Source organism: Rhinatrema bivittatum, chromosome 17 (assembly GCF_901001135.1).
Source record: "Rhinatrema bivittatum chromosome 17, aRhiBiv1.1, whole genome shotgun sequence".
In the NCBI taxonomy this organism is placed as follows: Eukaryota; Metazoa; Chordata; class Amphibia; order Gymnophiona; family Rhinatrematidae; genus Rhinatrema; species Rhinatrema bivittatum.
Genome location: NC_042631.1, coordinates 19,367,687 through 19,390,722, shown reverse-complemented (window position 1 = coordinate 19,390,722; position 23,036 = coordinate 19,367,687). Strand labels below are relative to the sequence as shown.

Below are 23,036 nucleotides of genomic sequence, written 5' to 3'. Positions count from 1 at the left end.
AACCCATCCAGGTAGAATTTCCGCATTTTTGGAGGAAGCTTTAAAACTGCTTCCTAAAGTTGGGAGGGGATCTGGCTGAAAATTGCCTTATCAAAGATTTTGCAGAGTCACAGATTTATCTAGATAAAGTAACTTTGTATAAAGGACTGTGTAAAGGTTGGGCTTTTAATATAATTGTATAATTATTGTTCCCATTAAACAATCAGTTAAGCTATATTGGAGCCTCAGTCTGGAGTCCAGTGTGTTTTTACTCACATAATTCCTAGATCCTATGAGATAATTCTTCCCTCCACCCCATAGGAGAATCCTGGATCTAACAGCATGCATGGGAGGTGAGGATAACTTAAGCCCCAGTATTTATTGTGTGCCCATGGATTCCCATGGAGGATCTTAGATCCAGGCTTACAGCATTTATCAACAACAAGTTGACCAAGGGGATGGATAACATTAAATAAGATAAAACAAAGGTTAAAACATTTGCTGGACCCCTGAGATTTCTGCATGGCACTTCATGCCCTTGTCGTGTTCAGTATTGATTACTGTAACTTGCTGTATACTAGGCTTCCCGGAAACACGCTTCCAGCATATCTAATTGTACAAAATTCTGCTGCCCATTTAATACAAGAGCTCGTATCCTCTGTCCTCTTCCCTGGCTCCCTATCTAATGGCAGGTCAAATTCAAACTTGCCATGTTAATCTCACGTTCAATCTCTTCTCCTTTATGTATTTATAACCCTATGTAGTCACTAAGATTTGCATGTTGCTTACCAGAGGTTCTCTCTTTATGCTCTGCTCAACTGGATGAGATTTGTGAGCATGTCTTCTCTATTGCTGGGCCCCTCCTCTGGAACACTTTGCCAGAGCAAAGTGTTCCAGAGGAGGGGCCCTCTTTGTGGTCGATTGTTTGACATACAGACATTTTAAAATGTGTTAAAAACATTCCTGTTTGGAGATGCTTTTGAAACTGATATCTAGATTAATTCGGCTGACTATTGTTGGTTCTGTGTACATGTGATAAATTCACTGGCTGAGTCACTTAGATGTTTGCTTGTATGTTTGATTTTTTGAGTTTTTTTTGTTGAACCCCACATTGAACTTTGGAGCAAACGGGCTATAAATCTTTTAGAATAAAAAAAAAATACAAAATAAAAAAATAACATAACACCTGTTCATAAAATATAAATCTAAAAACAATTATACAGACTATCAATCTGTAACTGCACTCCAGTATAAACATTAAAATCCCAAAGAAACAATTTAACAAATTAACTAATATTGAAAGCTTTCTTAAAAAGCCATATCTTCAATGCTTTCCTGAAACATATAAGATCATTGCATAAATGGACCTTACCGGGTAGCTTATTCCACAGATGAGGCGTTATTATGGAGAATGCTTTTGGTTCCAGTGAGCTTAGCATCACACACACGGGCCAATGCAATATAATTTGCTCAGCCTAGCGCACAGCATGACGCATGGTTGGACGTGTGTTTTGGAAGTGCTAGAATAACTCCCGCTGCAAAAATGGAATTAGAACATTCAAAACGCATGGCCAAACAATCACATAGCTAATAGCGCTCATCACATGAAAATGCCATGTAGATGAGGCTATTAGCTATTACCCACAATGCAAAAAATCACTGTGCACCTGATGCCCCGGTTTAACATACAAAAATTAACGCCAGACCTGGAGTTGGCGTTAAGTCTTGATGCGCCCCAAGCCTCAACAAAAAGTCCCCAAAATACTGCTTTTCCATGGTTTCTCCAACTTAATATCATTGTGATACTAAGGAGGAATCGCAGCGTCCATTTTCCTAACCCGTGGCTGTGCGCACAATATAAGCATCCGTTTTCTATGTGCTTTTATTGCATCAGCCCAACAGCTGGGACACTCAGGAAACCTATTGAGATGATCAGAGCGGACATGTGGGATTATAGATAACCGGTGTCTGGGCAGTTATGATGGACTTTTACCATTCACAGCCTTATTAACTTGGTTTTAAAGTGGATCTTAAAAGTCAGAGGGAGCTACGAGATCTGTTACCATAATGGCTGAATTGTAGGGGAGTTAGGATTGAGGGGTAGGGAGGGGAGAGCTCCAGGTAGTTAGAAATGCCATAGTCCCAGCAGAGGCTGAGCTGCAGGACTTTGCTGGGCCAAACCCCCTGTCCCTAATTTGATAGAATCATTAGGTAAGATTTCATCTTTCCTTAGGCTCTATAAAACTGCACGATGAAGGGAAATAATGTGCAGTTCTCAGTAGTTTTAAGGGAGTGGCGTTAATTATTTCTACCAAGCCAAAAGGAAACTGTTGTGAAACCTTCCTGTGCACCAGCGTGAGCATCTGTGCGCCAGATCTTTCTGATTTCCTGCATCAGTAATTGGGGAAATGCATTTCTTTCAACGGTGCAGAGGGTCTCTTGAACACTCAGATGTGTGTGCTTTTTTTTTTTTCTTTAGATTGAAGCTGTTTATTTTTGGTTTGTGCAGAACGCAGACAGGCGAGGAAGTGGATAGGTGTTGCTGTTTACCAGTACCCCTTCCAGTTTTGGAACATGAGAGAATATGTAAGAGCAGCTTGGAGGGCTGATATTGAAGTTACGTTGTATGCTCTGGGTTTGAAACGCGGTCTTTACAGTTAGAATATTCTATGTGCACAAAAGATTGAAACTTTTTTGTAGTTATACAGAAATCAAAATAGTTAAAGAAAACAGTATATTTTAGAAATCTGCCTTTCACAGTATGTCTTTACCGGATTTTTGGAAATGAAAATCAGTTTAATTGGCACATCTGTTAGCCATCAAAACCTGAAAGTGGAAGGGACAGTTGCATGTACTGCACGAACGGTTGTAATTACTGTGCATACAGTGGCTATAGAGTCCACACCCCCTTGAACATTTTTCATGTTTTAGTGTCAATATATCAGATTTGCATGCATTTAAATGATTTTTTTTTCCTATTCATCAACACACCCTACTCCACATTTTTGAAGGCCAAAAATGTTTTATTGGGGAACAAAGCATATATGTTTCCAAAAAGCAGAACTGAAATCCAATTGGATAAATCTCCACCACGCCCACCCCATCGATATTTGGTGGAAGCACTTTTGTCGGTAATAACAGCTGTGAGCCTATTAGGATAGGTCTATTTGATTCTGCACATCTGGATTTGTCAATACGAGGCCATTTTTTTACAAAATAGTTCAAGCTTTGTCAAGTTTGTTTGTTTGTTTGTTTGTTTATTTATTTATTTATTTATTTATTTAAAAGTTTTATATACCACACAATGGATAAATATATATCCGTCTAGGCGGATATATATTTCCTTGGGAAGTGTTGATGGATAGCAGTCTTCGAGTCATGCCACAGGTTTTTGTGTGGGTTCACTCCAGGGCATATAACTTTCTGTTCTTTACCCACTCCTATGTAGATTTGGCTGCATGCTTTGGGTTCTCATGCTGAAAGGTGAACTTCAGTCCCAGTTTTAGTTTTCTTGCGGCGGGTAGCAGGTTTTTCTCAAGGATATTTTTGTACTTTTCTCCATTACTTGTCCCTTCTGTCCTGAAAAATGCCCTAGTTCCTGCCAATGAGAGATTCCCATAACATGAGGCTACCACCACCAATGCTTCACAGTAGGGATGGTGTTCTTTGGGTGATGTTCTATGATGAGATCATGCTAAGCATAATACTTTCCATGCAGGCCCAAAAATTCTATTTTAGTTTCATCACATTATAAAACTTTAACACATGGCTGTCGTATTCCCTGAGTATTCCTTTACTTATTTCAAATGAGATTCAAGATGGGTGTTCTTGAATAAAGGCTTCCTTCTTATCACCCTACCTTATAGGCCAGATTTGTGGAGTGCTTGGAATATTGTTGTTTATGGTGAAACATACAGGATTCTGATGTTGGGACTTGTTTGGGTATTGGGGTGTTTGTTGAGGGATTTAAAGTATATGGAAATTGGAGAGTTTATTGTTGGATTGATATTAGTGGGGTTTGTGTATTTTAGATCATGTAAGATGAGTGGGTTGAATGTGTGTGATACATATGAGTTGATACAGTTGTATAAATATAAATTTTTATATACTGGCATGTATAACTTGGGACTGTTATGATTTGATGTACATTGTAAGAAGCTCATGTAACTTATTAAACATTAAATGTTTTGTAATAGTTTGGTTTAATGAATGTTAATTACATATACATTCCTTTTATTGTGTGTAATATATATGAATGTTGGAATCTAATATATACCTTCAATAGCATAGTTGACATGCACACTTTGACCAATCTTGGCCATGTAGCTCTTTCATAGTTGCCACTGGCTTCTTGGTTGCCTCCCTGATCAGTTTCTTCCTTGCTTGATCATCCAGTTTGGAGGACAGTGTGATTATAGGCAGGGTCTTGCTGGTACCATGCACCTTCACTTGTTAATAATCTTGGCTGAGTTCTGAGGGATATTTAAGGATCTTGCAATTCTTTTAAACCCATCTTCAGATCTATGCCATTCCACAGCTTTGTCATGGAGTTCTTTTGACAACTCCTTAGCGCTCATGGTTGGGTTTTTCCACTCTATAGCAGAGAGAACCAACAGAAATTGTTGAATTTATCCTATGATATGAATCAGTACAACACAAGTGGGGCCAATTCATATAGGTTGTACTTTTGAAGGCAACTGGTTACACCAGAGCTTTAAGAATTTAGGATTGCTATAGAAGTACACGAATGGGGAAAGATGGTCATTTATCCAACCAAGTTATTCTATATTTTTGTTTCTATTTTATTTTCTAAGGAATTCTGAAATATATTTTTCACTTGGCAGTTGCGTGGTAGGATTTGTGGATACTTGTAACAAACCCCGTTTTAATGGATTTTACTTCAGGCTGTAAGGCAACACAAGGTGAACTTTCTGGAAGGGTGTATAGACTTTCTGTAGCCACTGTATATGTGGTTTGTTTGTTTTTCTTTCACTGCAAACAAGTTTTATATTCTAAGAAAAAAATACCAGCAGTTACAGTTTGTGTAGTACCAAAATTCAACATGTTTATCTTGCAGTAGCCAATTTCTGATGGGTTAGTTGGCTTCTGCTTGCTGTGTTCTTATTCTTGATGTGAAGTCAGACCCAGGAATTCTAGAAGCTGCTGTAAGACTATCTTACCGAGTCTAATGTGTGCATCTCACATATGGGAATTACTATAAGTGAGGCTGACATTTTCTACTGCTGCAGCAAAGAAATGCAGGTTAATGTAATACACTAAGATAAAACTGTCTTTTCTTTGTCAGGAGTATTGCTTCTCTCCTTGAAATACAGTCCTTAATCCATAAAAATACCAATTTACCTGTTTGGGGGTTTTTTTTCCCCCCTTCAGTGCTTTTTGTTCTTCTTTTCAGATTGCTTGTCTTTTTATCTTATTTCATTTTGTTAATTTCTTTTTGCAATACAAGGTGTAACCCAGGCATGCTTTGGATCCTGGATAGGGTCACTGGGATTCTTTTCCACAGCAGGGAAGGATTGTCTTCAAGACCCATCTGGCGGGGGAAACATTTTCTTTTATTTACCACACAGGCACGCAGGTAGTTGTGTTCCCGCGGACTTGCATTTTATTCAGATTGTTTGTTTAAATCTCTTCCAAATATCTGCAGTCTCTTTATATCCATGTAAGGCCAATTACATTAAATAGAAACCACTCCGCTCCTGCATTAGCAGGGCAGATGCCCCTTGCAGACTCACTCAGTCCCTTGTTGAAACACTGGATCCAACCCAAAAGGAATAGTTTTTTGTTTGGGACAGAGCAGTTCCCATCTATGCTCTGACCAGACGGGAAGGTCTAAAGCAGGTCACCACTTTAACAAATGAGGTTGTTCACGCCCTTCCCATTCGCTCCTCTCTCTCCTGGGGAAAGACTTGAAGACCCTAAGCTATTCAGTGGTCCCTGTACAACCCTGCTGGAAAGGATCTCGTGAAGTGAATGTCCCAGATGTGGGAATGGAGTTAATACAACTCCATTCCCAAGATCTGGGACACAAGTGGCCTTATTCAAGGTGTGCACCTTTGACACACCCCATGGCTTGGCCGTAGCGCTGTGCATTGCACTGCAGGGAGGCTCTGGTTCGAGTCTTCTGTCTGTGATGACCTGGGCATATATATGCAAGGGTAATGTGCTGTGGTTGGAAGGGAAGAGTGACCCCTGCTGGAGGAAGAATGATGCTGAGTGTTCTGGTTCTTTAGCCAGTGAAGGAGTCTGAGGTTTGTACGGGCTGGGGATCGGGTATAAAGAGGGGGAGATAGAGATGTATATTTTCCTTGTTGTTAATAGCCACATTTCTTATCTTGTGAAATCTTTTTGTGTCAACTTTCTTCCTGTTTTATAAATATTAGTTTATTTACATAAGCTTTTGATAAAGCTCAGTCGAGAATCATCCCAGTCTATGCAGCTTCATAGTTTGGAGTGGCTAAGTAGAAGTATGTTTTATTTTTAAGGTTTTAAAAACTAATTTTTGTCATGAAAGAAATAAAAATGAACATTATCTTTAGCTATTTTTTTCTTCGTTGTGAATATTCTAAAAGCACATTTTTCTATGACTGCTGCTTTGAGAGAGAGAGAGAGAGAAGCGTCGTCATACAGCACTACAACTATGTTAAACATTAATGATATTACTGCATTTTTCACATTTGGCATTACTTCCTTCAATATTGTAATAACTCCCCAGTACTCATCAAATATGATCCATGAGCTCAGACTTTCTAATTATTGTCATTTCCAAATTAAAGCGGCCATATTACCAAAACTTTTGACAATAATTCTCTTGGCATTCAGATTAAAGACTCAGATTCTGCTTTTGGTTTTTCATTCCCCAAGAAAAGGCTCCTCCTGCCTTTATTTCAGCCCCTTACCACGCTAGATCTGATTGTACTGGGGCTCTGCAATGATGTTAGCCCTGGTCCCTTACCTATAAACAGAAAATGAGATTTGCTGGCCGTGTACAAGGATGTTCTGGTGCCAGAGTATCTCATATACCATTGGAGGACCTGATAGAGGGAAGTGGAGAGCAAATTTGATGGGGCCGTGCTGAATTCTGTGAGATAAAGCAATCTTATGTTTCTTGTAAACCCCCCTTTTTTTTTTTTTCTTTTTTTGCTTCCTAATGACTTCACTTCTCCTGTTTTTTGTCTTGTCTGTATGTCTTGATTAGATATTCCTTGCTCCAAGCCTAAATCATGAAACTGCAAAGCTGAGCAGAGACAGGACTATAGTGCATCGGTGTTGCGTATTGAAAACTTGATGATGATGATGAATAATGTTGGAATGACCTTGGGGGGAATGGAGCCTTGGCTATTCCGAGTGTTTAAAAATAAAATAACAGGAAATAGTATGGTCGGTGAGGAGGTTAGGAGACCCAAGAGAGTAAGGATGAGAGTGGGGGGGAGGCAGGCTGTTAGGCTCAGGCCGAGCTTGCCGGTAGCATTGCAGACGTGCTCGTTTTGAAAGAAATGCCAGGGCCTGATGTCATATTGTTGCCTACAACTCAGCGGAGCGCACTCTGCCAAGAGACACAAAAAGAGAGCCGCTCATCTTTGCGTATTTATGGCAGGCTGACAGGCAGCCCGAAAATATTTACACTAGAGCCAGTCGGCAGTTCCATGCACTTTATGGTAATGGCTTTCCTTAGCGAGGCAGCTCAGGCTTGGGAAGTCTTCCAATAAGATCTGCCTCCCTGTAGGGAGCAACGTAGCTCCAGTGCAGCTAAACAGCACCTTGGAGTGCCGCATCCAGTTTGGAACAGAGCACAAAATCATGCAGTAGCATTCCTGGTTCAGCTTGACAATGCATAGAGAAGACGGAGTAAGCTTCATCTTGTTGTTTGACGCCCTTCATATATACACATGGTAAAACACCTTGAATTTCATTTTTCTCAATTCTGAATCTTTGGGAAAAACTGGGACATTGCAAGAAAAATGTCTTTATTTCCTCTGGTGCAATATCTTCACTCAACATGGATGACCAAAATCTGCTTAATGCGACCTTGGGTGTTCCTGGAGATGGGTTTTGAACATTTTATGCTACCCTGCAGTGGAATTTCCTTTAGCCAACATATTCTGCACATCCTGAAGAAAAGAGGACTCCTTTCAAACCGCATCATCCAGCTAGTGCCTTGCCTGCAAAAATGCAAAATAAATTGCATAGCAGGAGTCTGGTAACACTTTTGAACATATTCAAAAGATAATACATGAGAAACCACCTTTCTCGTACATGTCAGAGATCCAAGACAATCCTGTCTTTGCCAGTAACTAAAGGCAGATTTATATTCCACACAGGAAGCAAAATACTTATTTCCAAGTAGAGGTATGAATAGAGATTGATGGACTCCCAAACCCCAGGTCTTGCGAAGCCGGCACCATGCTAGTGCACATTTGAATTCACCATTTTCCCCAATTGTTTATCACCAGTGTGCATTAAATACATAGGAGACAAAGGACAAACCATTCTGATCATCAAGTCTTTTCAACAGTACACATATTTTCCTGAAATCCACTCACCTAGAAAGCGCAGTTGGCATATGTGGCATTGTAATATTTAAGATCTGGAAAATTTATCCCCCCCCCCCCCCAACTTCCCTGCTAATCTTAGCCCCCTTCCCATTCTAAATAAAGGACACAAATGTAGATGTAATTCTGCTCAAATCCTTGACCGGAAGCCACCAGGGAAGCATCTGCATTTTATATAAAGGTTTTGGGAGGACTTCCATTTTTTACAAGAACAAATCTCCCCAAAACAGACAGAGGAAAAGAATAGCATGAACGCAGCTGCTCTTGGACACTAGCAATTACATCGGTAAAATTAGCATTATACAACAAAGAAAGATTCTCAACTTTGAATATTCTAATCATTGATCTTTAGCACAGCTTAATCTGTGTTTTGGAAATGAGCAGTGTATTTAGGTTGGGAATACAATTCACCTGGCAATGTAGTTATCAATGGGTACATTTACATAACTATATGCTGCAGGAAAGTGCTCATTCTATTATATTTTGGGTCTGCCCATCCAAGAATTAACAAGAATTATGCTAATTCACTGCACCGTTCCGCAGTAAAGGAAACTTGCTGATTAATTATGCCAGAGAGGGTGATCAGGGAAGAATTTTAAAAACTTAATTTTATATTAAATACAGATGGAATGTAATTGTGTGAGTATGAGTGTATGTGTGAGTGTGAGTGTGTTTTGCTACCACATCAATACTCTAGAAAGAAAGTAGACAAGTTTCAGAAATGGAACTGGAAATCATTTAGTTTATTTATATTTGATTTCTTGCTCTAACCTTATGGCCCAAAGTGAGTTAAATTGGTGATCCAAGTTTTTTGCAGTGTTTTGGGAGGTCCTATCCTCTTATAATCTCCTGTTCCCCTATATACATTTTTATTCATTCTTATTCTTTCATTAGTAAGACACTGGGGCTGGCTCTCTGGACCTGTTTTACCGTAAATGCTGGTTTTATTTACAGTGGGCCGAATCTGAAACGATGCTGGCTGCTCGGTAGCCTCCTGCCAGCAGGGGCCCTCGGTGAGCTGCACTCAATCCTGCTCTAGCCTCCGCCTTGAAGGCTACATGGTGCAGCCAGGCCAGCCCCTTAAAACCCTCCCTCACAGTCTGCTTGGGGCCTTTTCATAGGATTTGCCACCTTAGCCATAGGTCTAATAAGCCCGAGCATAAATCCAGGCCTCCCTGAGATTAGGCAGATAAACACACACATGTTGATTTACACAGATGTGCATTGGTAATATCTTGCATGCTTGTTCTCATTACCTTGCATGCTTAGTTGGACTATTTCTCCACCATTTTGTGCTTAGTTTAACCTCTTTCTGGTGTAGAATCAGATTTCTAATTAATAGTTTTCTACATTCACAGTAAATATTCAAATGGATGTAACCACTGACACCTGATATGATAACAGAAGTAATGAATAGGTTTCTGGAATGCAAGCAAAGCCCAAAGTGCCATGGGAAAGTTGTTTTTAACTAAGCCTAGAAATAATGATTACAATAACATTAGCAGTGATGAAATGTGGCCATTTTTGTCAGATTGAAAATTGACAGTAGTGCAATAATTACAAAAGAGAGAGTTTCAGAAGTCTGTAGACATTTAATTAGGGGGTGGAATTTTGTCCAGCTTTTTTTTTTTTTTTCCACAGTCGACTTTTTGTGATTTTATTCTTTTAGCTCTCTGAAAATGTTTAGAGGCACTCCAGCACAACATGTTGCTAAAAGTTAAGAGAAGCTAATCGGGATTGGTAAAACCAGCTCTGAATGATAACTTTATAGAAACAAAAGAGAAGTTTTATGTGGGGGGAGAAATATATAATGCCTAGTACTAGAGTTTCTGAATATCTGTTAAGATAAAATTGATGGAAGCATGACTTATACAGTAAGCATTTGCTTTTCATCTACAAGCTTCACGATGGGTTGGCAACTACCTTGTTGGGTACGAACAAATCTGGTTTTCAGTATAACCAAACTCTGCAGATGTAATTGGGTTCTTAGAGGAAATGCATGCAAATGTGTGTGATTAATGTGAGTCTTATTCTGCATATCCTAAAAACCGAACCGTGTTTTGTGGGTCTTGAGCATTGCATGTGAGTCTGCAGTGTCTGCAAGTTGCCCTTGGCTATGGTCCTGATTGATTGTTGTAGTTGGAGCATTTCTGTGCAAAGACTTGTGTTTAATGTTTTTTGGGGTTTTTTAGAATTTTGAGTTGGAGAACGTAGGCTTTAGGAACGAGATTCATGTTTGCAAGTATATTTTTCCTGCATATTCCTGAGAGAGAGAGAGAGCCTGAAAAATCAGGCTAACTAAGGGAATATGGGACGGGGAAAGGTAGTGCTTTGGAAGGTATACCACTAATTTTATTGAAACAGCAGCTTATTCAACACAGAGACTTAAGAAGAAACCACAGTGAGACACTGGCAACTGCAGAATGTTTTCTTCACAGTGACTGGATTACATCTGCACCCGTGCAGGACCTTTTTGGTCATGTTGTAGAAAAGTATGTGCCGCTCCCTTAACTATCCAGACAGTCCTGAAAGTGAAGTGGAATTTGTGGCTGATGCAGCACAGATCTATCCTGCATATCAAGGTAATTTCAACCCACTCTTAGTATTAGGTTTTGTTTGTTCTGGATTCAGTAAAAATGTGCTGAATTTGACCACATCTGCACTGTACATTGAATTAACTTAAAGCACATTAAAAAAAATTGGAGGAAAATTATGAAGTGTGAAAGTTAAACATGGATGCTCGTCTTCTGTTATTGTGTCGTAGACTTCCTAAAAGGCTGTTCTGGGCTAGCCTGGTGGAGCAGGTGACCTTCCCGCATGGCTGAGCACTGCCATGCGGGAAGGTCCTTTGGTTCGACCCCCAAGGCAGGTCTTCAACTCTCAGGGTCAGCTGGGCTGGGGATGCAGCAAGAGCTGCATTCTCATAGCCCCCTGGAGGGGTGGGAGTGTGGAATCGGTCATCGTTGAAGAATGACGCCTGATGCTGGTGTTCAGGGTCCATGATTGCATCGTTCAGGCAGGAGTTACGGTGTCGACCCCAGCCCAGGACTGTGGCTGCGAAATGGAAAAAAATCTCCAGGTAACTGTGAGTGAATGAAGGATCGTCGGGCCGGATCCCAGCCCTGGTTCTAATGGTGCTGGAAGAACAGAGGAGGAGGAGGAGGAGGAAATAGCTGGGTCAGTAAAACAAGAAGAGGCTATTCTCTGTTCACAGAACCACCAATCATGCCTGATCTTAAAGGTAAAATGGGCAGACGTTCCACTCTTCACGTCCAGTGGTGTAGGGGGATCTCTTTTTGGCCAAGATTAAGGACTAGTTCTCGGTCTTGAACTGAGGATGTCCCTTTGTGGTCTTCTGGCTGTGATTAAAAATCTGTGCAACATAGGGTGGGAGGGGAGTGGCTTGAGTTCTCTTAAGCTGCTGTGATTCCGATCTCACCAGGCATTGCTTTTACTATGTCAGACAGGTCAGGCTCCTGTAGAGCGTCATGGAATTGGATTACTCTTCTTGTCGCTACCCATTCTAGTAACTCCTATAGCGATCAGGACCTTCTCTCCCATGAATGTTTTGTGTATTCTGATTTCTTATACAGGATCTACTGGTCTGCATAGTACACAGACTAATACATGGTGTTAAAAATTAGTGCCAAGCAGTACATTTTGCCGGAGAAATGCATTTGTCTGGCAGAAGAGGCAGAGGAGGTAGGTCAGGAAATGCTGTGTTGCAATTTCCAGTTGTGAGCTGCTGTTCTCAGTTCTACATCTTCAATAGTTGTGCCCACAGATCCTGACTGTTGAAGGATTTAGTAGCACAGAAATTGCTAGCACGGAGGATTCCCACTGTTTTAAGGTGCCTTCAGTAACATTGAGGCCTAGGCATCGGCTTATTGTCCACTTCTGAAAGTGCAAGTGCACAGTATTGCAGAGTAATATCACAAGCTATCATATGCTTTATTTTTTTGTCCGTTTCTTATGATCGTGCTATTTACCATAAACACTCTGCAGAGCTTAGCAGTTAGCTGCTTTACAATTATGGCTCAATTGCAGTTGAGTGGATGCTTGCACTTTGTTGAACACGAGTTCTCACGTTATATCATAGCATCTTACCAATTTCACTATGTAATTCCAAAAACATCTTGTCTAAAAGGGGTTCTTTTAATGCATAATTAGCTCTGGAGATAGTATCTTTGTACATAGAAAAATGAATGGTGTGTCATACTTGATGTATTAGTTTATAATTGGATATTTAGGCATGGGGTAATGATCATCTCTGGAGAGTATGGTAAATATATGAGGAAAGGGTAAAGGGATGGGCTCAGCTAACTTAATTTTGCATATCTGTAGCCCATGCAACCTGCCCTGAGCATGGGCACGACTTAGCTTTGGGTCTCCCATGGTTGCCCTGCTGTACAGAAAAGATGCCTGTGCTGCGATTCAAACTGTGGAAATGTAATACAACTAGTTAAAGAATGCATGCACGTAAGCCATGCCTAATGAAGATAAAATCAATGAAATTAGAGAAAGCAACTGCTTACTTTTAAAATGGTACAACCTTGGCCAAGTAAGGAGTGAGCAGAAAGAAATGTGCTTAGATTGTGACAAGAGTTCAGCTGTAGATCTGCAGAGACCAGCATTTGCAGCCAGGCTGAAACCTATTCTGAATGATGACCTACTCAACTCATACGCCTAGTTTGTCTCTCTAGTGGTTCAGGTCTTCTGTAATTTCTTTTGCTTTCAGATAACATATTGAGATGCCTACAAATATATGGCGCCAAATGATGATCTGGAATAGAAAGTTACTTGGGTCTTGGAAGGATGTTCACTGCTGTATTACACAGTAAATGACGGCAGAAAAAGACCCAAGTGGTCCATCCAGTCTGCCCAGTAGAGTGGTAACTTGTAGGATTTCAGCCTGACGGACTTTTGGTCAGCTAGTTAAAAATGATGCTTTCGGCCTGAAGCTGTCAACGTATTAATGCATGTAGTATTAACTAAGTTTTAATACTGACTTACTTTTTTTTTTTGTTCAGGGATGCTTTAGGTGGCATGATCTTCTGCCGGATGGCAGTCTGCCGGATGGCAGTCACCTGCTTTCCCTTGTGGTGATGTCTATCTGTGTACATGGTCACTAATATTAAATCCTTTTTTTTCTTTTCTTCTTTTTTCCAGTGCTTGATCATTGGCGGTGGCCCGTGCGGTCTGAGGACGGCCATAGAACTTGCCTACTTGGGAGCAAAAGTGGTGGTGGTAGAAAAGAGAGACACATTTTCCAGAAACAATGTCCTCCATCTATGGCCTTTCACCATTCATGACCTTCGAGGTCTGGGGGCCAAGAAGTTTTATGGGAAATTCTGTGCAGGGTCCATTGACCACATTAGTAAGTATCGGCAAGACTAACTGTAATTCTTTTGTGACAAAATGCTAGACAGTGTTGGGTTAAGCAATAACCTTCATGGAAAACCTGCTCTGTTTTCTATATAACTGTTTGCAGCCCTTTAAAAATGGTACTAAAATAATAGAACTTTTAATGGTTTTCTTAATATATCGTCTTCATCAGTTACTACTACTTCAGCTATAAATTTCCAGCAGGCTTCTGCAGCCAGACTGAGGTACCTGAAATTCACGGCTTGACAGTGCTTAGTTTTTATTTCTACTGTCTACAATTAAAAAAATATAAAACTGATTCACATTGCACTAATTAACATAATATCACTCATTGCAGAAAGCAATAAAGGAAATGTGGGATACATTCCTGGTTCGTACAAATATTCTGATAGACTCGAAGTAGAATGGTCTTGTATAAGTATCTTAAAAGTAGAAGAGTGAATCTCTGTCCATAATTATCAAATGAGTGTTTTGTTTTAATTCAGCAAATATAATTTAGTTTTAATTTTAGAAATTATCAAATTAAATCCTATAGTTTGCTCATCTAGTGAAGCTGTAAACGAGAACCTTGCTCTTATGGCGTCCTAATATCAGCTGTGAGGTCTTGATCTGCAGTGGTGATAGTAGACAGAAGCACACGTTGCTGTGGAAGATAATTCAGGTGCTTAGAAAGCTGTTTGCTGGGCAGAACTTCCAAAATCTAAATTTGAGCATTTGGCATTGTTTTTGGACTTGAGTGTGCTCATGCAGTGAGTGGTGGGCAGGAGAAATGCCAGCCACTGGTTCTCTTTTATGGACATAGTGGAACAAGGAATTTCCTAAAGTGAAACTAATATACTTTTAGACTAAATGTTACCTTTCCTAATGGAGGAAGTCTCTTTAGGTCTTGTGCATGATGAGAGGGAAAAAAAAAAAAGACTACGCTCCGACCCAAAATTCTTAAAAGTGTTGTGTGCTTTTCTTTTTTCCTTCCCAGGTATCAGACAATTGCAGCTTATTTTGTTCAAGGTGGCGCTTTTGCTTGGAGTAGAAATCCATGTGAATTTGGAGTTCCTGAAGGTCGTAGAGCCCCCTGAAGACCACGAAAACCAAAGTACAGTGCATCTTACTTCTAGCCCATATTAAATAGCTCTAACAAAGATCGGCTAACTGATGGATAGGGGCCTCTGTTGTTTTCAGTTTTTAGTTTTTTTGTTTGTTAAAAATTTGTAGCTCGCACCCACCACAAACATAAGCTCGTGGTGGGTTACAAAGCTCTAAAAAAGTACATAAAAACATATTTATTACAAGAACAAACACATAATTTTTCTGGGAAAATGATGGGTGGTTTTATTTTTTTTTTCTGCCGATTTCTCCCATTTTTGTTTTTGTTGTAATAAACGCTGATAAATTCCGAGGTAAAATGTAAAAAATAAAATAAAATGAACAGGAAGGTCCCTATTGATGGACTGCTTTGCTCGACTCCTTTGCATTCTTGAAATTAAAGTGAGGAGCATTCGGGACCGCCTCGGGTCCAGTGGGGCTGGTGCGACCGCACTAGGCCCTGTAGCTGAAGGGGGGGGGGGGGGGCTTGCAGGGGCTGTACCCACACCGATTTAAAGATGGGTTGACCTGGCCAGAAGTGACCAGCAGGAAGAAGAGGCCTAGCATTTCCATCCCTCCCCCCCCCCCCCCCCCAAGCATGGCGCACCCGCTGTCTCTCTCATCCCTGTCGCTGGCTGGCATAGGAGCCAACGTTTGAAAGTAATTGGGGGGGGGGGGTTGCTGACCTCGACGCACATTACAGCACCCCCAGTGGGGGGGGGGGGGAGGGGGGGAAAGATAAAACAAGACAGAACGGATCATAAGGGGGGGGGGGAGTAGCCAGAACTAAATTGCAGGGGAGAAGGCCCCAAGATTATTGTGAGTGGTCACCGCCCTGCCCCACCTCCACCTTCACCAACTCTTACCCCATCCTATGTTGGGTCTCCATGGCAATGGCTGCAGGACCCTTTTAATTTCTGGTAAGGCCCTGTCTCTCCTTCCTTGTCACCCTCTCCCTGCCCTGTCTCACTCTCCCTTTGAGGTTAAATCAAGGGTTGAATCTCTCAGGTTGCTGAAGAGCAATTATGTAAATAGGCTTCCACCCAAGAAGTTTGAAGGGGCTGCGAAGAGAGAGGGGATAAATAATTACCCAACAAAAGTAAACAAAGACTTTGATAAGCCTCAGACGTTTGCATTTCAAGCCCAAGGGCAGTGGTGTTCCCCCTTCAGGTTAGCCTCCTTCCCCCCCCCCCCCCTTTAAAAGGTGCAGGGGATCCCGGACTGGCAGTAATTCCATTTCCCCCAGGTCCTCTGACAGCTGCACCTTTAAGGGACTGACTCAGGATGGGACGTGACCTTGCTATGAGGGGGCTTGATCCAAAAGTGTGAGGGGGCATGCGCAGGCTTCCTGCCCCTGCCTCTCAATGCTAGAGCTGCCGAGGGGGAAGCAATGTCTGAGAGAGATTTTCAGCCCATGACATCACCACCGAGACCATATCATCGTGGTCTTCCTTCCCCCATCCTTCCAGTAAAATGCCTTATTTACCCCCCAGGGTCTGCAGGTGCCACCTGTCCCCCTCCCTACCCTTGACCCCCTCCTAGCCAGCACACAGATCTCCACCAAACTTTAAACCATTTTCTGTAGTCCGAATCTTTCCTCTGTCCCTGTTTGCTCTTGGCTTTCTCTCATTTCCTTTCTGCCTTCTCATTCCTTTTAAAACTTATTTTCTTGTCTTCATCTTATTTCTGTTGTTTTGACTCCATGTGTATCTCTCTCTCTCTCACTTCTAGTCTTGTCCCCTTCTTCCTTTTCCTTCCACCATGATCCCCCTTCTCTTGGTTTACATCCCCTGTCGGCCTCTGCTCCTTTATCCCCCCCCACACAGCTCCTTTCCCTGAGCTCTTCACCTCTCTCTAACCCTAATCTCCCATCCCAGCTCTTCTTATCACACCAGGTCTTCTTTCCCAGCTTGTATCCCCTTCTCTTACATCCATTCTCCTCCTAACAGTAACTGTTCCCTCACCCTCATAGCCTGTGTTTAATTTCCCTCCCCCACAGCTCCACTATCAGCCCCTCTTCCCCTTCACCTCTCCCAGATTCCTCCAGCCAGTCTCCCCCCCCAAAACACCACTCATCAGTCATCACATCTCCCAGCAGTTCTCTCAGTCCTTCTCTCCCCTCCTTCCCCTCCACTCTGTCCTTCACAGCTCCTCTGTCTTCAGTCTGTTTCTCATTTGCAGGCCCTTTCCCATCTCCCCTGCACCTCAAGGCAGACCCAAAGGCAGGAAGCCCGTCTGTCCTACACTGCTGCTGCTCACTGATCTCCCTGCCGCTCATTGCTGAGACGTTTCACAGCCTGCAGTGGGGCTGGGGGGGGGGGGGGGGGGGATGGGAGCAGTAAGCAGACAGGCAGAAGCTCCTCCTTCCTGCCCTCCCCTGCTACCCTGCAGCATGGAGCTCGGCTTCCAGTCCATGCAGGAAGCCAGTATTGGGGGTGGGGGAGGGGGGTGCACGCACAGACCCGCGGAGCTGGTGCCTATGGCCGGCTGTGTGGTTTGTAAAAGTTGGCACCGGGCAAGTGGGCCGCCATGACCAGCGCATCTGCTGCTGTTTCCCTTCCCCCCTCCCATAGCTGACTGATTCCCCAGAGCGAATAAGCCAAAATCCACTGGGAAGCAGGAGTGGCAGCAGTGTTCTTAGAGGGGGAGAGAGGTGAGGGGGGGGGGGGGGGAGATGATGGTAGATTGGGAATAGAGGGGTAGATATAGCTGGTGTGGGAATAAAATGAAGGGCCCTTTGGCTTCATTACTGCACCAAGCCCTGCTGCAACCTATAGACGTCCCCGGTAGCCTTGTCTTTTTGTTAGAGAAAAATCTGGTTTGTTGCCTGAAAACCGTGTGCGTTGTATGGGTTCGTTAACCGTTGCTGTATCCGTGCAGTGCTGCAAATATTAGAACTGTTTCCTGGCGCGAGCAGATGGTGTCTTACTAAGCCTGCCAGAATTCGCCCGGATTGCGGTGACCAGTATAACATGTTCCCTTGCTATCTCTCTCTTGGATAGATAATTTTAAATGCACAGCACACTTGAAGTTGTTCAGGGTCCTGGGTAGTGATGACAAGCAAGAATTCGAATGGCTTTTTAAGTGCCACGGCTGCTGGAGAAGTGCGCAACAGTGGTCGTCAGCAGAGTTGAGAATGGCGTCCCAGGATAGCGATGCACAAGTACAGCTGTGCTCCACCAAACCTCTTGATCCAGTTTGTTGCTTTTTTATACCTTTTGCTGTTTGCATTGGAGCCAGACTGTCGCTTCTGTATTTGTATTGGCTCAGGCAGGAGAACAGGAGAGGGGAAAATAAATGGAGAATTTTGCTGTGATTGCTTCCTTGTGTTTTTCATGGTTAACAGGTTTAGGATAATTTCACATGTAATTGCAGGTAATAAAAATGATATTACAGCTGTTCTTCTTTTTACTTTTAATGCCAGCAGTGTGATTTTACTAGTTTCAGTGTGTGTAAGTACATATTTTTTTTGTTTGTTTCTTCTCTACATGGAGATGTAACTCGCTTTGGAAATTTTTATTATAAAAATTGGAAGGCGATTAACAATTTCTATAAATAAATAAAAATTAACATTATTTGCCTTTAGGCATTTGTAGGTTTTGGGGTTTTTATTTATTTATTTATTTATTTATTTATTTATTTAGTTTCTTGCTGCTCCTTTTGGGATCCCAGCTCAATTACAATCAGCCTCCTTTGGGTTCCAGTGCAATAAGCCTTTGTTTGCAACTACTGGAGTTCCTCTCCTCACTGCCGCCCAGCCCCTGCAGTGAAAGCCCTCAAGCAGGGACCAGAATCTGCTGTCCTGGAGGAACCTCTTACATTTTCTCTTCTGGGGGGGGGGGGGGGGGTGTTGAATATTGCCTCTACAGCATCTAGCCAGAACTTGGTCCCCTCTGCATGCAACGCTCTACCACAGAGCATTCGAGTGGACCCATTTGTTGCATTTTATGCTCATCATCGGTGCTCATCTTCAGAAATGTATGTGTGCATGTTGACACAGCAGGGGATATCCCTGCTCATGTGATGTGTGTTCTACATATGTGACATGCATGTATTCTTGTAGCGTTAGTGACTATCTTATTTATTTAGTAGGCTCGTATACCAATTATCAATTACTAAGTGGTTTACAATAAAACAGCCACAATAGATAAAACATAAACATGATAGTTAAAACATTTTGTGCTCGGCAAAACTTGTGGTGGATCTCCTTTTGCAGTGGTGACCGCTGAATTCATTTTTCCTGTTTTTTTTTGTGTTTCTCTTTAGAAGTAGGGTGGCGGGCTGAGTTTCTCCCCGTAGATCACCCGCTGTCGGAATATGAGTTTGATGTTATCATTGGGGCTGATGGACGTAGAAACACTTTAGAAGGTGAGAAAACAAGTTTTTAGTCATGTGTGTGTGTGTGGTTTCTCTATAAACTGTTAGAAGGCCATAATGGCATTGGTCAGTTTTTGCCTTTTTGTCTCCCCAAATAAAATCACTTCAGATAATGAAATGAAAGGATTACGGTCTCCACTAGCGAAGGAAATTTTCCCCCGCCTTAGGCGAGAACCCAAGTGTAAGAAGCAATTGTGCTGCAGAATCCTACTGCCAATCCAGGATCCCCAATCCTTCTGTCTACACTCTTCATCCCTTACGGTGCGCCGCCCGTTACAAAAGCATTCTTTGTTATCCCAAGAACAAAGAAACAAGGGCGAGCCCTCTAATTTTAAAATAAACTGAGTCCTTTGATAGTTTGCCACACCTGTGAGCTTCCAAGATAATTTGCAGCAACATCTGGAGATTGATTTTTCTTTTTTTTTTTAAAGGTCATGCCATGTGTCATGCTGTACGCGTGCTAAAGACAAAATGCTGAATATCAGGGCATGCGTCGTTCTTAGGTGAAATGATTGCTGTTTGGGGAAGGGGGGGGGTCCATGCGTTTAATCAGTGATTTTTTTTTAATTTATCATAATATTTATTGAGTTTGGCCTGACATGAAGACTCCTGCATGGTTAGCGTGCGGCACGGACACCGGGACAACAGCCCAGCTCTCAGTCTGAGCTTTTGACACAAGCATGGGATCGGACAGAAGCCTTTAATTTCAAGGAATGAGATGCACAAGAGGGGAAAGAGGACCTGTTGTGCTCATTCATTTTTCCTCCCTTGTTCTTGCTTTTAATAGAACAGAAGCAAAAGCATTTAGTGCTCTCCCATTCCAAAAATTAGAAGCACGTCTCATTAATTTTGTATGTTTTCCGTGAACACTTCATGACCATATTAAATGCACGATCACTTATTAGACAGTATTTTTTTTTTTCGGTCACTTAGAGTCCTGCCCTTTCCTGACCCCAGTAGGCTAAATTAATTTACTTTTGTCATGGAAAATCAGAGATCAAGTCTCACATTCCCCAGGCAACAACAACCAATGTACAAAAAGCTCCATTTGTAAATTGAGTTCCAGACGGTATATTTTATCAAGCCCCAGTATTTTAAAACAGTGGACTAAAAATTGGTAATGTGAAGCTACTGGAGAAAAATACATTTAAAAAGCTAGCACCTCTATTAGCTCAGCGTCACAGGGGGGGGTGTCACACTGGATCAGTCATGTGTTTGCCCCGTTGCATGCAGGGAGACATAGTCCGGTTTTGCTGAGGGAGATGATTAGAACGACATCTCCCTGTATTTAGTGGGGCAGGACCAGGGCTGTCTACCCCCTTTGACATGGAGTTATATAGTCACCCTGCCTTACAGAAGAAGATTGGTTGATTGTTGCTTTAAGTCTCCTGTTACAAATGAATAAAGCAATATTTTTTTGTTTTTCTTTCCAATGTATACAGTACTGCCTCTTCTGTAACAACAACAATTAATACTTTAAATAGAGTTCTAATTTACTGATTAAACAATTATGAAAACTGATGGATTCAGTTAAGCTTAGGGTGGACTTGATGACCCTGCAATGAAGAGAAAACACCCTTTCTTTTGGCAACAGCCCTGAGAGAGTTTGGAACGCAGAGTTCTCAGATGTGGGAGAAGCAGACGTGTTGCTAGTGGGGACTGTAGATGGCCTACAGCAGATTTGCCAGAGGTTGCATGGGACTCCCCCCCCCCCTTTTTTTTTTTTTTTTTTACCTGCCTCTGATTTATCTGAATTATCCCTAGAGAGAGAGCTAAATCTCTGAAAGAAGACAATAGAATGTAGCAGGGCATAGTAATAGCTGAGAGGGGAACATGGTAAGATGAACTGGCTGGCATTTTTGTCTTAATGGAAAAACTGTATGCTAGCTGGTGATGATGAAAGAGAACTTTTTTATAAAACTGGAATCTCTTATTGTTATCTGGAATGTATTTTACAAGAGCTCAATATGTGTGTAATATACAATGAGATGATAGCAACAGAGGTGCTTTTTTTTTTTTTTTTTAATCTTATACAATATAAACCTATTATTAATTCCTATGACTCTCCAGTATGTAAGACATAGATATATGAGCAGTATCCCTAATAAACGTGCAGGAATGGAGCAGAATTTTGAAGAAGCAGAGCAATGGTGGCCAACTCTGGAGCCACAGACTGATCTGGTTTTCAGGATGTCCACAATGAAATTTGCATGAAATAGACTTGCATGCACTGCCTCCGCTGAATGCAGATATTCTCTCTTGCACATTGCGGATATCCTGAAAACCAAGCCTTTTTAAGTCTCTTGAGGACTGGAGTTGGCTACCCCTGAAACAGCATATTTGGTGTCACTTGAGTGAAACTAAACGGAAGGAGTAACACTGGGTGCAGACTATGATTTTTATGATTTCACAGGAAAAAAAAAATCAAGGCACAAGACAAAAACTGATTTGTTTTTGTTTTGGTGAGTTGGAGTTAAATGTGATAAGATTACTTTTAGCTGTTTCTGCTTCGTTCGTCCTTGGAAACGGACGTTAAAGCATGAGGTCTGTATTTATAGGCTTCGGGAGGAAAGAGTTCCGTGGAAAGCTGGCAATTGCGATAACCGCCAACTTCGTTAACAGAAATACAACTGCAGAAGCCAAGGTGGAAGAAATTAGTGGTGTTGCTTTTATCTTCAATCAGAAATTCTTCCAGGATCTCAAAGAAGAGACGGGTAAGTCCATGCCAGTGGCACAGAATCATTAAGGATCACGGTATGTATTACAGCATTACGAGCTCAAACTTAATAGGAATAGAGGTAAAATAATTTGGAATGTTTTTTGTAGAGAGAAGCAATCGGAGATGCCCCTAAATATTATTGTGACTACAGACTACATGGTGCAAGGGGGTTCCACCACCACAGTGGAGTAAGGTCTGTGAATCACTAGGCCACAAGTCTTTCTATGAGTACAGAACTGGAAAACAGGGAGACTTGGTTGTAGATCTATAGAAATTAGAAAGAAAATGGCCAATGCAATGCAGCATCATGGGTTGACCTTGAGGACAAGCAGAACGTGAGAGCCACCGCTGAATAACTCGGCCAAGTTAGCCTGATAAATGTATCCAGCTAAGTCATGGAGCTGGATAGCGACTGAATATCAGCCCCTTTATTTTAACTGACAGCTGAAAACCAGCCAAATGCCAGCCAGTTGGCAACCCCCACTGAGCCGTTGACCGATGGATCTTGCTTTTTATGTCAATGCAAGCCAGTTCTTGAACCGTGTGGTCTTCCGCACATATCACATTCTAACGAAGGATTAGGTAGGTGGAAAGCTGCTTTGTGGTGTTGACATTTATCCATCGTTGACGAGATGCAATTCTGTCCAGTCTGATGCTGAAAATTAGCTCATGACTGAAATGCTTTCCTTGAGGGTACAAAGCACTGAAATCCTAGTACTGCACACTCTCTGCCAAGAAGAAAATAATTTTGAAATTAGGTTGGCTTTCTGCTTAACTGGGAGGGAGAGTTCTGAAAGCTTCTGAGGTCTGTCCGGCTTTCATGTTAACCGGAAGATGGTTTAAAGTATGGTGGTTTAGGGAACAGTTTCTACATTTATTACTAATTTGTTTTTTTTTTTAATTTTGTGTTTTGAATTTCCGTG

The 23,036-nt window shown here is 41.8% G+C and overlaps 1 protein-coding gene across 15 annotated transcripts in view; it reads left to right on the top strand.

Moving 5' to 3' along the window:
- The window catches only part of MICAL2 (microtubule associated monooxygenase, calponin and LIM domain containing 2), a 187,095-nt gene that overhangs the window by 51,672 nt on the left and 112,387 nt on the right, over nt 1-23,036 (top strand). For 14 of the 15 annotated variants that reach the window (XR_003853270.1, XR_003853271.1, XR_003853272.1 and 11 more), the window contains exons 3-6: nt 13,719-13,926; nt 14,911-15,027; nt 19,284-19,385; nt 21,953-22,108. Coding sequence is in view for 11 of the 15 variants with exons in the window: in XM_029582916.1 (XP_029438776.1) it covers nt 13,719-13,926; nt 14,911-15,027; nt 19,284-19,385; nt 21,953-22,108 (583 nt within the window). In the remaining 4 variants the exon portion in view is untranslated. Of the gene's footprint in view, nt 1-13,718; nt 13,927-14,910; nt 15,028-18,019; nt 18,393-19,283; nt 19,386-21,952; nt 22,109-23,036 lie in introns of those variants that run through there. The other variant, XR_003853273.1, reaches the window with a different exon arrangement.